Source organism: Gallinula chloropus (assembly GCF_964237585.1).
Source record: "Gallinula chloropus genome assembly, chromosome: 1".
Taxonomy (NCBI): domain Eukaryota; kingdom Metazoa; phylum Chordata; class Aves; order Gruiformes; family Rallidae; genus Gallinula; species Gallinula chloropus.
In genome coordinates, this window is record NC_140085.1 from 16,768,737 (window position 1) to 16,785,077 (window position 16,341).

Below are 16,341 nucleotides of genomic sequence, written 5' to 3' on the forward strand. Positions count from 1 at the left end.
CAAAAGGATGAAAACCCTTTTTTCCTTGCTCCTTGCTGAAAGGACATAACAAAACAGGCTTGGTGTCCTCTGAAGTGACAGTGACAAAACTCCCCATCTTTCCCTACTCTTTATCTCTGTTCCACTGTGTTATCCAGACACCTTATAGGATCACGGGTTTATTTTGCTTTCTCCACAGACATTTCAAGTATAAAGTTATCGTATATACTCGCGTATAGGCTAACCCATACTATACACTGCTCCCACCTTTGAAGTATGTCACTAGTGAGCAATTCACAGCTAAAAAACCAACCCTACACCCTTTTCCTCAAACTCCTCTCATTTCAGTGCAAACCAACATCCTCTGTCAGAGGAACCAGCAGCTTCCCTGACTCCAGGGTTGCTTTCCCAAACTCAGATCCCACCTCCTTTCCATCTCTCCCACTGGTCTGCCACAGATTCAATGGCTGTAACAGCCATAGTGAAATCACTAGCAAGACCTGCAGACAAGCCTTGTCTTGTCTCCCTCCCCCCCACACACCCCAACAGACAATTCAAAATTTTAGCGTAAAATTTCTCAGCATATACGCAAATATATATATATATATATTTCAGCCCTAAACCCCCATAGTCTTCACAAAATAATGTAACGAGAACCTCAGTATAGCTAACATATAAGTGCATCATCAAGTTAGTCATGTTATTCCCCGTTCACTTTCTCCACATCTTCAAACATGACTCTTTTCTAGGCAGCTTTAGGAAGAGTTGCCTGAGCAAGCATATTTTCCTGCAGGTCCATTACACTGCTTCTGCTGTCTCCTCCTGCCACACACACTCATGTGAGTGCACATGCCTTTCTCTGCTGGGAGCCAGAAAGAGTGAAATGCTAGAGTCACTGCCACTCCCGCTCAGCCCACCCCTTCCCTGCCTTTTTCTCCCCTTCCTGAAATCACGACCGAGGATACCCAACTCCAACGTCACTGTAAAGTGCAATGGCCAGGAATGGAGGAGAATGGGAGGAGCGAGAACATGGAAAAAGAGATAAAAGGGGAGGGGTGGGAAAGAGGAGGAGGAAGAGGGGAAACCAAAGAGGTGGCACTTGTCACCAGTGCTGCACTACTCAGAACTCCAGTATCCCACAAACTAAGGATGACCGGGGAGAGTAGCTGATGGGATTGATCCCACCCCACCCTCCCACACTCCACATACACCCCCAGTCCCTCCCCGCGCTCTTCCCCTCTCACTCAAACGTCAGACTCAATACTGGAGAGTTTCTCATAAACATGCCCGTTGCTGGAGCCATTGAAAGCCCTGGGGTTTTTGTTGTTAGGCACACAGGGGTTGGACTGGTTCCCTATACAGATGTCCTTCTGGAAACGGGCTGGCACAGCCCCATGAAGGGCTGAGACCACCGGCTTGTTGGTGGTGACGATGGCTCGGAAGTCTGGCCTGGCTTTGGGCCCTCCTGCCACCACAGGCTGCCTGAAGAAGTAAGATTTGCTGCCGTGGAGCAAGCATTGGTCATCCCCAAAAGTGGGGATGAAAGGGTTTTGGGTGACCCGGTCGGGGTAGAGCGACTTGCTGAGCATGTAACCCCCGCTGCTGCCGGGGTTGTTGTGGTGGTGGTAGCTGGTGGCGGGCACTGAGGACTTGTTGTTGGCAAACGTGGTCTCACTGGCTGGCATCTCAAACATGTGGGCGTAAGGGCTCCCCTCCAAAAAGCGGCCCTTGTCCTTGAGGCTGACGCTGCGGGGGGCTAGGGCCGAGTCATCCTTCTGCAGGTCCACAAAGGTGTCGTAGGAGTGCTGCCGGCGGAGCTTGTTGCGGTTCTTCTTCTGCACCTTGGAGGCAGAATTGGAAGGGCTCTGAGGATATTTGGAGGAGGAGGTGGCACTGGTGGCCACGGGCACAGGGGCAGACGGCTGGTCCAGCTCTTGGAGTGAGTTGTCCTCACTGATGTCATACAGGTTGCCTGCTTTCTTGCAGGCCTCGCAGCGGATGCAGGCCTGGCGGGTGGAGTTCTGCCCCACCACTGATGGCGTGTAGTTGTGCAGCTTAGAAGGGCAACCACGGCAGAAATTAGCCCCGGTCCGGTCCTCCCAGTCTAGGTTGGTCAGGTTCTTCTCCCATGGCGCTGGAACGCCACTCACAACACCATGCTTGTGCTCGTTGCCTCCGCCAAACTCGCCCGAGCCGTGCTTGTGGTGGGCCCTGTTGGTGCAGGATCCACCACCTCCTCCTCCCGTGTCACGCTTAAAGTCATCTCCTCGTTCTTTGTAGATATCCGTCAGGTCCACATGTTCCCAGTGTGGAGAGTTTTCCTTGGCCCGAAACTGGTCCAGGTAGAAGTCCCGTAGCCCTTCCTTGTCCCTGAAGTAGCGCTTATGGTCAGGCGAGCGGGGCGGGCGCCGGCGGTAGGCCAGTTCTATCTCGTCAAACTCCCGCCGGGACTTGGCAGAGGCTGGGCGCTTCTTCAGGCTGTCCTTGTACTGCTGCTTCCGCCGCTTGGCCGCATTGCCCTCAATGTTGCCGTAGGTGACCGTGTGAGTGGAAATGTCAGAGACGTCTGAGCGGATCAGGTCATCATGGGCCCCACTGCCACCATAGCGGTCACTCTTGAAGGAGAACTTGCCGTAGAGGTCGCCCAGCTGGCTGTGCTTGGCAGGCGGTAGCCCTAGGTCCAAGGGCTTCTTCCCGATGGACCGCGACTGGGCATTGAAGGGTGGGTTGTCACAGTCGTAGAGCCCATCAATGGAGCTGGTGCTGCCAATGCTGTGAGGGCGGTGGTGGTGGTGGTAGTGGTCCTGATACACATTGCTATCCTTCAGCTGGAGGTTGCCAAAGGTCCTTTCCACCTCACTAATATAGTCACTAAAGAGGTTCTCCTCGCAGGGGGGGTTGTTGTAGGACTTGCAGTCTGAATGGGTGAAGCTGCGGCGGTGCTCAGAGATATCATAGACGGATGACTCGCGGCGGATAAAGTCCAGGGCACTCTGCGGTGAACCGTTGACCCCTGACAGGTTGGCCATGTTCTTGGCTGTCCGAAGCAGGCGAAGGATGTTAGAATGGGTGTTGTTCATAGTTGCTGTGGGGGAGTTCATTGCTGACTGGCGTTCCTCGATGGCCACACCATGGATGCAGCTGTAGATACCCTGAAAGGAGAGAAAGCAGGAAGATGAGTGGTTCTGCAAAGAACACATGAAAGGGGGCCTGGGCTGAGGAGTAGTACCCTGTGCAGAAACAGCACATTTCTGTAGGACAGCAAGGCCTGTCAGCCTTCCATCATGAAACACAACCAAATCAAGTGTGATTGGACCAGTTCTCCCAACCCCTGTTGTTATGTCCCTCTTTTTTGCCCCTCACATTTTTTCTTTGCCCTCTATTTCTCTTCCTCTGCTTTGCTTCATGCCATATCTGTAGGAAGAATATGCATATGTATTCCATAAAGGAATGCCTGCTTGCATCTGTAAAAGTTACTCAAATCTAGTAGGTGTAACACAGAATTGCAAATGGGGAAAATAATATCCTTGGGAACAAAAGCATCAAGACAAATGATTCTGCGTGGATGAGAGAAACAAAGTCTGGTTTGGCCCTTGAAATTCTTCTGGACATCAGTGAATCAACAAGATGGGAGCTATCTTAAAAAGGGAACAGCTTCATTTGTCATAAACTTAGCTACATTAATCACCAGTACAGATTAGAAAAGGAAACAGAGAAAGCACAGGACTGCTGAATAGGTATTTAGGGCTTCTGCATCTGGCTGAGTGAAGTACAATAGAACTTTTAATTGCATTCTGTTAAATCTAACAGTGATAACAGGCTCCAAATTGACATTCCTGAAAGCAAAAGTCCTCTATTCAACCTCAAATCAGACAGCAGAAGTGCCTGATTCCTCCACAATCCCCACTAGCTCATTTCTGCCATGACACAAACTGTTTGCAAGGGCTACCCCTAGGAGTAGAAGGAAAGGGGCTCATTTATTCCCCGGCCTTCCAAATGGTGCCTGGTGATTAATGTCAATTGTAAAAGGGACACCACATCATACTACCAGCAGCTAACAGATGATGAACACTTTTCAGACTTTTCACCAACCTGGCCCAGGTCTAACAGATAAGTCCAGAATGAAAGAATCTGTACTTATCTAAGGATCATCAAACATAAGAATGGATAAAGAGAAGGGACCAGTGGCTTGAAAGAAGAAAAAGTAGTTCCAAATTGGAAACTGCTAGCCACAATAATAGCAGAACAATGACTCATAAATTACTAGAATCTGCTTTAAATGTAAATATTTTAACCCAAGGCAGATTTGCATAAAGCAATTGATACATTTATGTGGTCATCCTCTCTACAAGAATTTCTCCATGGTTTAGGGCATGAGTTTTGGTTAGTGACTTCTGATTGTCCACCATAGCACAGTTATACTTAAGTTTACCTGAACAGTAGTAATATAGAGGGCAATGAAAAACTCCTGAATTTCTAATCATGTTATCCACCATTAGTTGGCTTACTATCCCCAAGTTCAGCTTCCTCACAACTCGCTTTAGAGGCGCAGACAGGTACAATCCACTTGATTTTATACTGCTTTTTCATTCCCATGTGGAACTTCCACAACCCTAACCCAGGAGAGACCAGAAATATCACAGAAAAACAGTAAAAGCTTTTGCAAGATTAATGGTGAAAAGGTGCCAACTTTTACCCTACAGACCACCACTCTGTGCCACCTGTGTGTTAGACAGTCTTAGCGGATTTCCCCATCTCTAGTACCTAGGTCTGTCTGAATAAATATTGACTCTGTTCCTGCCTGCTAGCTAACAATACTCACCCTGCTGATGGAGAAGACCACACCAGGCTTGCCAGAGCAGACACCCATGAAGCAGTGCCGGAATTGCCAGTAGAAGAGATGCTCACAGATGAAGGTGATGAGACTGAGGGCCATGGCTGCTCCCAGCATGTAAAAGACACCTGCCATGTTATCTATATCCAGCTGGCTGCTCATAACCTCGTTCTTCTCATTGTGACAAATGCCAGTGAGCCACAGTGCTTCCAGCTCCTCCATTTCCCCTAGAAAGTCAGAGAAAAGTAAAGAAGTTAGACAGCCCTGCAATGTCTAAGGAGCTCAAGTTGGAGTGTGATTAAGGCAAAAAGCTGATCTAAGGTCATTTCCAGTGGTCATGCTCTTTTTTGGCAAATCTGTTATGTCCAAGAAACATCCTGACAGTTCTTTTGATAGGGGCAAGTGTAATTTGTGACAGGGAAGGCAACAGGATTTTTCAACAGCCAGATATTAGCCACAAAAAAGTGTACCATAGGAAATAGCTATCCCCCTTGCCAAATGTCTAGGAGAGCCTGAAAAAGTTTTTCTCCAGATGATTGAAGACCTGGGCTCACCATCTTCTACTTTCATATTATACCAATGAAGGGAAAAAAATCAGTGATTGATAGATAAAAGTGAGTCACTTCTAAATGAAAACATTTTATGTTTCCAGCTCAAAAATCAAAATGTTGATTTTTTAAATCAAGATGTCTGATTTTTAATTTGTTTCCATTATATCCATAGCTCATTAAAACTAGGTGCAATGTTCCCAAAAATATTTGTGCATTTTTACCTGTTTTTCTTCTTCTCAATTTTGTCCAAATTCAACACTTCCAAGTCCTTTGACCAATCAAAAATATTTCTAATTTGTATCAGCTAGGAACAAATGTTCTGTAGTCTAATTTCATACCCCACTTACTCCCATTATGGTATTTTCATGAGGGGAGAGAGAGAGATAAACATTCACAAGCACACCCTCCCCTCCATACTGAGACATTCAGAAGCAAACCAATTTTGCAGGTTGGCAATTCTTTTCATGCTGTTAGGAAAGTTAGTTTTTCACATTTTCAACCTCTAGTCCAGTGACATGAGAAAAAAAAATGTGTATGCTTATGTGGTGCCATAGCACAGTCTTTAAAGCTTTATGGAGAACTTAAACTTTTTCCTGAAATAATACCTATTAGTCTGTTTAGGAGACAGAACACCCTATCCATCACGTGGCTAGTTTTCTACTGAAGTATATCTGAGCTATGTTCTCTCCATATTTATTATACCATATGTTATTTTCAGAGTTCAGAAAAAAAGAAATACTTATAAATAAAATAACAAGACACAGCAAGATGTAATATGGAATGGAAAAGGTAAACCAGGAAAATATTCTTTAAGAAGGAATTCCTTATCCCATTAATAATTTTTTTTAGTAATAGCAATTGCTCTGTAAAGGATGAGATGAACCAGGTAACCATAATGTTCTGATTAAAAACTGACTCAAAAATACTCTTTAGTTTCAAATCCTTCCTTCCTTCTTTCCTTTTATTTTTTTTTGGGGTGGGGGTGTGGTGTGATGGAAATCTGAGTTAATTCTTTCATCAAGAATTATTTATCCTTTCATTTTGTAAACTCTATATGGCTTGATCCTGTCTAGAACTATAAAGCATGGGATGACCACGGAAAGTCCAGTATAATTAGTGGGTTTGATCATGGCAAAACCTCAAAGGCAGAGAAAAGTTCACAAAAGAAATCCTGTTTTCGTAAGATGTTTTTCACACAAGATATTTTTCAAACACATATTTGAACTGGTTCTATGAAACCTTTAGAGCTTTTGACATTGCTTTTGGTGATAGTGATACCCTGCATCAACAACATGAAACAAGCGACATCCTCACTTTTTAGCTGCAATGCCTCTCATGAACCCTTGTTAATGATTTCCTATTCTCAGCTCAATAGGAACTTCTATTTCTAACATACTTGGTATTTCTTAGGAAAAGTCCAACTTCTCTTTTTCTTGTCACTTACCATCTCCAAAAAGCTGTAGAATGGCAAGATCAACCTGGCGCTTCCAGCCTGAGTCCTTTTGGATGGCAATGCCATAGCCCGTGGAAGCAAACACTTTCCCACTCCCAATGGTCACCAGCTTGCAGCCTTCATCTCTGCCAGCCATGTAGTTTAGCACTGCTGCATCATAAATGAAAGCATCCAACTTCCTGCACAGATGCAAGAGACAAGAGGGGCATAGTACAGAAAAGATCAAATTTGTATGAGCTCAAAAGTGTTCTCAGGTAATTAAGGCACAAACTAACCTCTCTCAGCTAGAGTACAATAGGTTGCATCTTCACCTTCATCAGAATTAACTAAAATCTGAGCCTAGAACCTGTTTACAGATGAAGCTAGATTATAAATGAGGAATGTCTATTTATTTCTGACTCTTTGTTCTGCTCTGAAAGACAACTTGGAATACAAACATACTGAAAAACAAAATGAATGAAGAGGAAGTCAGGGGGTTCTATAGTCCTAAGAATAGCTTATATTTCTGTACTGCCTTTCATCTCAAAGGGACCTAAAATGCTTTACAAAATCTATCAATATTAGATCACAAAAAAGGGGTTGGAGTAAGGAAAAGATTATATCCAATTCAAACTGCTGGCATGAGTTAGCTGAGCAAAATGTTGTGGGTTTTTTTCAAATTAAATATAGTCAGGACATTGGGTTTAACTCCTCAGTTACTCTGAAAAGCACTACTGGATCTTTACCCATGTCAAGTGGCCACTATAACAGCTTTATGGTTCATTATGCTGAGTAGCTGTTTGGTAAAGAGTGTTTAGTTGAAAATCACAAGAAAAAACATCTGTTTAAACACAGAGAAATCCCTGTTATGGTCTGGGATGGCGAGACAGCACAACAGACTGATGGGAACCTTCCACTCACTGCAATACATTGATTTGGGTGTGGGGAGCAGTCTCGGGGGCTGTATCTTCCACATAACCAAAGACAGACAATGAGTAAATCCTCCCACTAGATCTGAAACGAAGCATTTTCCGATAAAGGACTAAAGACCTTCCACCTTGCACATTCCCACACCCACGCTATCTTTTTAATCCACCTCCTGCACATATATTTCCAGTATGGTGATTATTTCAGTCCAAGTCATATCTGTGGGGAAGCCTGTCCAAGAGTGAATATGAAGCCAGGACAACATCTAACACAAGTGATGAGCTCTCTTTCATCCATATATTTCCAGGACAGAGCATATTTATTTCCTGGATGATGACTATCCTGGCAAATGTACCTTCGCAGGATGGCATCCAACAATGGTACAATCATTTATAATGGGCTGTGTGCCTCTGAATCTGGCAAACAGGTTTAGGAATATTTAGTCAATCTAGTAATTAAATTGGCTGAACATCTTCATTTGCGCTTTGGAATGAACTTTCTCCTGAGAGTGTAACATGAGTGTAAGTAAGAATGGTTTTTTTTTCACTGGAGCTTGGCTCTGACAGCCAAAATGACCAACTCTGGGACGAGGCCTTTATAAAGGACAAAGGCTTGCAAAATGGGGTTTTAAGTTAGACCCCTTGCAGATTCACTGCTGTTAAAATAGGGTTAGCTTTTAAACACAGTCTTTGCTAATAATTTTCCTCACATTTCTCAAAGTACCCAAGGAAATACTCCCATTTTACATACTTCCTTATTATTCAAATAGCATTTTGTTCAGCCCTTGATGCTAAAATATTCCAGAGAGAAGGGCTACTTCCAAACTATTTGCTTCAAGCACACCTTCCACTACATTATATTAGCTAGTGATACACTGGGGTGGGATTAGTCTGACAAGGATGGTTTCAGCTTCCCGATTAACATAAACTTTTACAGACAGAAGGAGGAAAAATAAAGGAATTTCCAGATGACACTGCAAATGCTCTGAATAAATCTTTGTCCACTGAGTTTTTCCTGCATATGCATAAGGACCCATCAGCATGAGAGACCTTACTGAAGTAAGGTCTTTGGGACTAATACATACAAGCATACAGAAGATCCTCCCCCCCCCCTTTTTTTTTCTTTCTCCAAACAGTCTTATAAACACAGCACATCCAAAAACTCTTATTTCAAACTGAGTAAGAGAGCAACAAATTTATTCTGTGCTGTGTCTGGACTTGCTATACTTTAAACCATGGAATAATAATAGAGGATCATTTTTCAAACCCCACAAAAAATATCCAGACCAGCATGCAAAGAATTCAGGTTTCTGTGGTGAGTAAGCATGGAAGAGGAAAGCCTCACCCTGTCTTCAGTGAGAACAGTGCATCATCCACCCCCCTCTGATTGAACTTCACCATGTAGCTGTGCATTTCAGGGTAGTTGTTGCGAATGTTCCTTTCTGTGCTGCCGTTGGGAACCGTCCCAAAGCGGAAAGGGGGAGAAAAGTCATTGGGTTTCTGGAACTGGAGAGACAGAAAACAAACATTTCTCACTATCTTTCAGCAAGAAACAAGTTACCTGGATAGCAGAACACATTGTCTGTGGAAGGTAGATCTGATTTCATTTTACTATCAGGTAGAAAACATTATCAAGATGTTACTACATCTCAGTTTTTTCAAACACAAACATCTCCTGCTAGTGCCGAAGAATGAAATATTGAATCTGAGCAACCTGGTCTTTTCGTCCACTCTGGATTAAATACATAAAAAAGCCAGTGATCAAAGATTAAAATGAGGTTAGATAAAAGGAAAAAAGGAAAAGGAAAGGAAAAAGGTAACAGCTGCTTTGGAACACAGTCAAGGAAAGATTTTCAATAAAATCTATGCGCATTTTATCCACAAAGTGTAATTTAGTTTTTAAGAAGTGTCTTTTTCAGCTCTGTGGATGCCTTTGCACTTCCTGATTCTGACTGAAGTAGAAAAGTAATTAATGATGAGAAATGCCTCTCAGAACACCTCGAGTCCACTTCACCAAACGAATGATCAGCTTTCAAATTTTTGGGCAAATGTCCCAAATGAAATGCTATTAGTGGTTGCAAGTCACTAGTAACATTTGATGCCCAGAACAGAGCTGGCAGAGTACTCCAAACCTTTTGCTGTTCCCAAAAATACATTCATCATAACATTCCCCCATGGCTGCAAGGCTATGAGATTTTATATGCCACTTGCTTAACTCAAGTCATAATCAATGCTCTCTGGGGTTTTATGAGCAGTAAAATTTAAACTGTCAATTATCAAGACTGCTTAAAATCCCTAGAACCAGCAGACAGGGATGAGTACAGAATTGTAAGCCAGGAACTGAATAAGCAGTAAAGAAAAAGCTGCAAAGGTAGGTCAGATGGAGGGAAGCCCCCTCCTCTCTTGATACATCAAGCAATAACTTGCTTGGTGCTAATTCTTGATCCCCAGTTGTGACTGTATATTAGATGACCCTGAGATCATCATCATGAGGCTAAGGACATGCTAATAGTCAGATCAAAACCATTTAGCAACAGTTCACCTGGTACATGAAAATATGTAGGCATGTACTGCCACCCTGTATGGTGAAAATGCGGCTACAGTCTATAGCCAGAGTTTTAAAAATGCAGACGGACCTTCATCTTGAATTCTGCTCAAAGCCAGTCTGGAATCTGGTCAACTCAGCTGAGGAAGCCAAAGCCACTAAAACAGTTTGTCTCATTCACCACATTTCAGCAATAGGACCAAGATGTGTCTGATGGTAGGTGAAAGCACTGTTCACATCATCTGTTTCTATGTACCACTCAATACATCCGGCTGTAGAAGGAATCATCTCTCCATTCTGGATGGGGAGATGAGCTGGCTTGTATGAGCATACATGAGCATGTGAAGGAGAACACATGTCCTACTGCTTTAAGCCAATAGGAAACATCAGGTCTGTTATTTGAAACACGAGTTGGCACATCTACAAAAAAGAGAAGTTTCACATAGCATAAAACAGGCAGTAAGGTGCCTCTTAGAACCTTGTCACACTCCCTAGGGATGAAGACAAACTCATTGCTATCAAAACCTGTAATGAAAGCAAACTTTGATGGGAGAAAAATCACTGCAGCATGCTAAAATTATTCTTTTTTGCCATGCTGATTATAGCAGCAGCTTAGGAGACCCATCACAAGAAGGGCATTGCCATACCAGCTACAAAGGCACACAGTCTCTCCCCTAACATCCTGAAATGGGAGTCTGCAAAGAGGGCAATGTGCTTCCCAATGGCTTCAGAAGCCCAGAAGGCAGATGGGACACTCCCCAGCTGATGTGACCTCAGTTTCAGTATGCCTATTGGACAGGCAGCAGTTGAGACCCTCCATCTAGGTTCAAAGAGTGTTAAAAGAAAAAGCAGCCCCATCCAATGTCTATTTTATACCCCCACCCTCCAGCCCCCATGATCCAATCTCTAGTTTTTTCTGTTTCCATCACTGTGTCTATGAACTGGAGTAAGAAGGATTATAGAGTCAGGCAGGGCTGTGATAAGGAAAATGATTCCACCTCTGAACTATCCTTTTGTTCTCCCTGTTTTCCAGGGCCCATCTTAGCAGCCAGAGGTGAAAGGCTCTATATTTAATTTTTAACCTCCCAGGCAATGAATGAATAAATTAAAAACATTCCTCTTGAAGGAAATTACCATTTTTGCAAGTATGTTTCTAGAGAAGGAAGCCATGCTAATGGCTTTTACAAAACCACATACTGCACATGCACCATCCCTTACACCCTGATCATTCCTCAGTCAGAACAGATCTGCAAATGCAAATTATTCCCCACACACCCACTTCAACCATAGCCTGGTGGACAACAAGACAGGAAAAAGTCTGAAAGGATCCATATGGGGCCCACACCAGAGATTTTTATGTTGAATGCTTAAGAGTAATACACATCCCCAGCCACCCGGGCTGGTATTTGTAAAGCTGAAAGCAGTTAATACCCAGCTGACTCCACAGTCCATGGAGCCAGAGACAAGCAGCTAACTTCTCCATATTTGAGAATATGGTACATGTGTGCAGTGATGGCAGGAGGTGGCAGCTGCTCTCCATGTTTGCAGTAGGTGGGCACAGCTCAGTCCAGGAATGGAAGGATCTCCAAAGAGCTCTACAGAGCCAAAAACTGCTGCATCTTTCTGAGCTCACTTCTTCCCCACACATCTTATACCAAAGGAGCAAGAAGACGTACAAGCCTTCCCAGAAAACATATGGGAGAGATGGGTAAGGTGGTGTCCTCTCCTGGCAACACAGTGGAGGAACTTGTGTGGAGGATCTAGAGAAGATCCATAAGGAAGAACATTAATTGATACTGTTGTCAAAGAGTTCAATATGGAACGTTGCTTCTTTGGCTTCTCCCAGGGACTGGGAGAGTGGGCTGGGCTCAGAGCTGTCAGCCCCAGGGAAGCAGGGATCTTTGGCAGGGTAGTACAGAAGGAGTCTGAAAGATATTCTCCTGCTCCGGAGACATTAAAAACCCTCCTGGATGTGTTCCTGTGTGATTTAGTCTAGGTGATCCTGCTCTGGCAGGGGGGTTGGACTAAATGATCTTTTGAGGTCCCTTCCAACTCCTCATGTTCTGTGATTCTGTGATTCTGTGAGTCTGTGACATGAGGCAGGAGCTGAGGCAGAGTGCAGGGGCCATTACATGGAGGCAGACTGTGCAGAAGGGAATCTCAATGCTTCAGTAAATACCGACAAAGGAATTAACCGCAGATATTGACAGAAAGGGTCAGAATTCAGATTAATGAGACAGCTCTCCCATAATTTCACATTAATGTTTCTGCCAGAGCACTAAGTCACAGTTTCTCTACCCCCAGCATTTGCAAAGAGGATCCCTATGAGGATGTGGCAAAAAATGTGGTAATAACAGAGGAGAAGATAAGCAACTGCACCAGTTGCTGAACAAATCCAGCTGCTGAGAGCCACAGGGAGCAGCAAACAGGGCTGTACAGGCTCTGCACTTGTAGGAGCCCCAACTCATACTTCCCTGCAGCAGGACCCCTGTCCTGCTGCCCAGCTCTATCTACCTTGAGGGGTGACTGCCTGGAAGGGAACTCACAGGGCTTGGCTGCAGCCCTGAACCCAATGTGCCCCAGGAGGAGGTGTACCTGCTCGCTCACTGTGGGGCCTAGGACACAAGATGGTCCCCCTGTACCCTAATGATGCAACATCCACTCACACATGAGAGAATATCCCTTATGGATCTGGCTTCACATTAAAGCAGTGGAGGGGGGTGGGGGGAAGGGAGAAGGTGGGTGCTAGAGATGGGAAGCAGATGCCAAGCTTTCCTGCAAGGCTGGGGTGGCATTGGGACACGAGATGCTTGTGTTCAGAGCCCAATGACTGCCTGCTTCTTCAACCCCTCACTCCACAAATGGAAATCAAGAAGCATTAAGTCCAAATCAGGCCATGGCTTTGGGAAAGTAACCTCTCAGAGTCAGAGAGCAGAAATCTTCCTGCTCTGGAGAGCGATAAACACACAGGCCGGGGGCTATTAGCACATTCAGAGTGGAGAGCCCCTTTCCCTCTCTCCCCCGCAACTCGCCATGAGAGCTGTCGGCAGCAGCAGCGAGAGCGGGTTTAAGTGACTTGTCTGGCAGAGCTGTTTCATTAGCAATTTGGAGCCGTGCCGTGCAGAAAGCAGCATTGTTCTCAGATGTTCAAATATCAATCTGCATAATGAAACAGGTGATAGGAGCTCTTCCCATTCAGGCAGCCGCGATTGGAAAGGATTCAGAGATGAGGGGTATGGGTTATGTCTAATTGGCCACAATTAATTTGATGAGATTTTTTTTTTCAATATATTGTCTATCACCAAATGGTTCCTACAGAAAAGCGCATCTGCACTTATTTATCTGCCTGATGCAGGCCCTGTTTACACTGTAAAGTGTTTGCCAATAGCATTGAAAGCAGTTTCCCAGACTCAGCAAGCTCTCACAAAAAGGCTCTTTTCTATCAGTCGATCTACTTTTATATCACTTCTTTTAAAAAAAAGAGATCTTCTGCTGGAGAACATAACTCGCTGTCAAACTTGGTGCGTGTACGTGTCTGCGTGTAGTGCCTTACCCATACACACTTCTTTGGGAGGGCTCCTCTCACTTCCTAAGGCCCAAACCCTCAGTTTAAGTTTTCTACTGCAGGAAGCTCCACAGCTCTGCCCTGCCAAAATAAGGCTCCCAGGTTCAGATCCTCTGTTAGCTGCAGGTAGAAGAGACCTTGGGCCCAATTTTACCTAGTTTGGGTGCAGTTCATTTGCACAAGTGTTAAGTACCAAACTGCGATGCCCCAGGGAATTTCACCCTGGGAGCAGATCTCTCATAGCCTCTATGCCAGATTTTCCAGCACCTGAAGGTATTTTGGATACTTTGTGGTGTACCTAAATTGGCTCTAGATGTCTACATTTGTACTATTTAATCTAGTCAATGGACCACTTGGCCCTCAGGACAGCTTCTCTCACCAGAAGTACAGGGAGCCAGCGGTTGTGGGTCACAAACAGCCCAAAGTGCCCACCACTGTCTTGAACTTGCCCATCAGGGCATCAGTCACAACCTTTTGCACAGGTACCTATAAGCAGCACTCTGCTTGCTGTTTTGGCAGCTATGCAGCTAGCAGGCATCTGTTGTGGCATAGCTCAACTGTCTCTAAAAAAGATGGCATTTATTAGTGAGCTGCAACATAAGTTTTAGTGACATCAGAATAGAAAAGTAAAGTCCATTCTTGAGTGCATAATTTTAGCACAACCTCTCTGCATTCCCCAGTCATCCCTGAATGTCTCCTCTTGCACTGTTTCAGCTGCATGCCATTGCAGTCAGCTTACACCTTTCTTCATTGTCCCAGAATCCAGTCAGACTGCACGGGAGCTTCATCCAGAACAGGAGCTTCATCTAGAACTTGTCAGTGGTTTTCAGGTCTACATTGAAGGTAGCTCTATGTCTACATTTAAGTCTTGACAGACTATGCATATCCACAGCAACATGCCTTGCCCTAGCTGCCTTGCTTCTGCATGACTCTCAAAGGAGGAGGCTTGTCACTTTCATATTTCCAAAATATGGCATTTTTTCCCCTAAGCTGCACCATGAACAATGCCACAGGATCACAAACCTGGATCTGGCCCTAAGATGATGTCTACTCTGCCCCTTTCTGGTGGGTCTCTCCTAGCTAAGTTGTATTATCTAGACCTCCAACCATTCCTGCTGCTCTCCTTTGCCTGTATCCAGTAAGCCTTTCCTTGTCTTGCCTTCGGTTGGTGGACATGCTCTCCACCTCCACTGTACCAAAACCAATCTGATCAGGACCTCAAGATGCTCAGAGAATGTTACACTAAAAAGCTCAGAGCAAGACAATAAAAGCATTGCTAGTGAGAGTTAATGCTCATTATTACTCTCCTCAATGCCTGTCTATGTTGATCCTTTCCCTCTGTCCTTTAATCTTGTCATCTGAAGCTTGCAAGTTCTTCAAAGCTGTAACTGTCCTGATCTGCATTCAGGTGGTGACCAGTTTGTTTCTGGATTGTCAGTCGTCACTGTCAGCACTGTCTTCAGGGCTTTTCCTGTGGTTTTTTTTCTTTATCCAGCTTGATCATGCAGAGGCACATCACACAAATGTGCCCCATCACCTGTCCTGGTACAGGAAGTGCTCCAGAGATTCCCTGCATGAAATCTGCTTTATTGGTATGTTGACACAGGGCAATTTTACATTGCTACAACAGCATCCCAGCTAGGAGTGTGCCAACCCAGTAGTGTAGGCAGAAAATCATAATGCAAAACTAAATCATAGCACTGGTACGACAATCTGAGAGGAGAGCAGACTAAAGAGACTGCTGCTCATTCCTCTGTTACTCATGAATCTTTTGTACAGATACCTCAAGCTTTATTCCTCAAGCATCCCTTTCCCCTCTGCACAGTCACCTCGTTTTGACATTATAGACATATTTTACTCCCAAGGTGGAACTCACAGCCATCTCCAAGTAACTACAAGGTTTCAGATCCTTCTTTTACCCTAGCTCAGATTTCCTTTCAGAATATCACCCACCCTCTACCTCCTCCACAGCGGCTGGTACTCCTCACAGCTCAGAATCTGGTCACCACAACAACTCTGCCTGATTGTTGGGCCCAGTTGCAGAAATCAGCCCTAAGATTGCAGTGGCAAAAACCCAGTTTCTTGTCTTCATCTGTCAAACAATGCATGATTTGATAACAATGCATGCCTTGATTTATAAACACACACACACACACAAAATATAAGTTAGTTTTGGGAAGGCATAAAAATACCTTGTGCTCCCTCAGAATTTGACTTTGTGGTTTATCTTATTATTCAATACCCAGTGATGTTTCAAATTCTCTGGTCTTGCTTTGCATAGTGCTGTCACCCATGAATTCCTCTAGATAAGTCTGAGAAAGGAGTTATCAGTTATTGCAGCTGACTGCAGCAAAGTTGGCAAAGAATTAGATTAAAGTCACTTTTAAAGGAAGATGTAGGGTGGGTCAGACCCACAAACAAGAAGAAAAACATCTGCGAATGTGGTGGTGAAACAGGGACAGTGTGGGTCGGGGAAGGGAACAGAGCAACTTAGGGACAATGCAGAGGT

At 44.5% G+C, this 16,341-nt stretch overlaps 1 protein-coding gene across 1 annotated transcript in view; it reads right to left on the reverse strand.

The window, feature by feature from the left end:
- Positions 1-1,223: 1,223 nt before the first annotated feature.
- Positions 1,224-16,341, reverse strand: part of GRIN2B (glutamate ionotropic receptor NMDA type subunit 2B) — a gene marked incomplete at both ends in the record, with an annotated part of 168,804 nt that continues 153,686 nt past the window's right edge. The window contains 4 exons of the mRNA XM_084276539.1: positions 1,224-3,131; positions 4,802-5,040; positions 6,809-6,996; positions 9,068-9,228. Of these exons, the coding sequence (XP_084132665.1) occupies positions 1,224-3,131; positions 4,802-5,040; positions 6,809-6,996; positions 9,068-9,228 (2,496 nt within the window). The remainder of the gene's footprint in view (positions 3,132-4,801; positions 5,041-6,808; positions 6,997-9,067; positions 9,229-16,341) is intronic.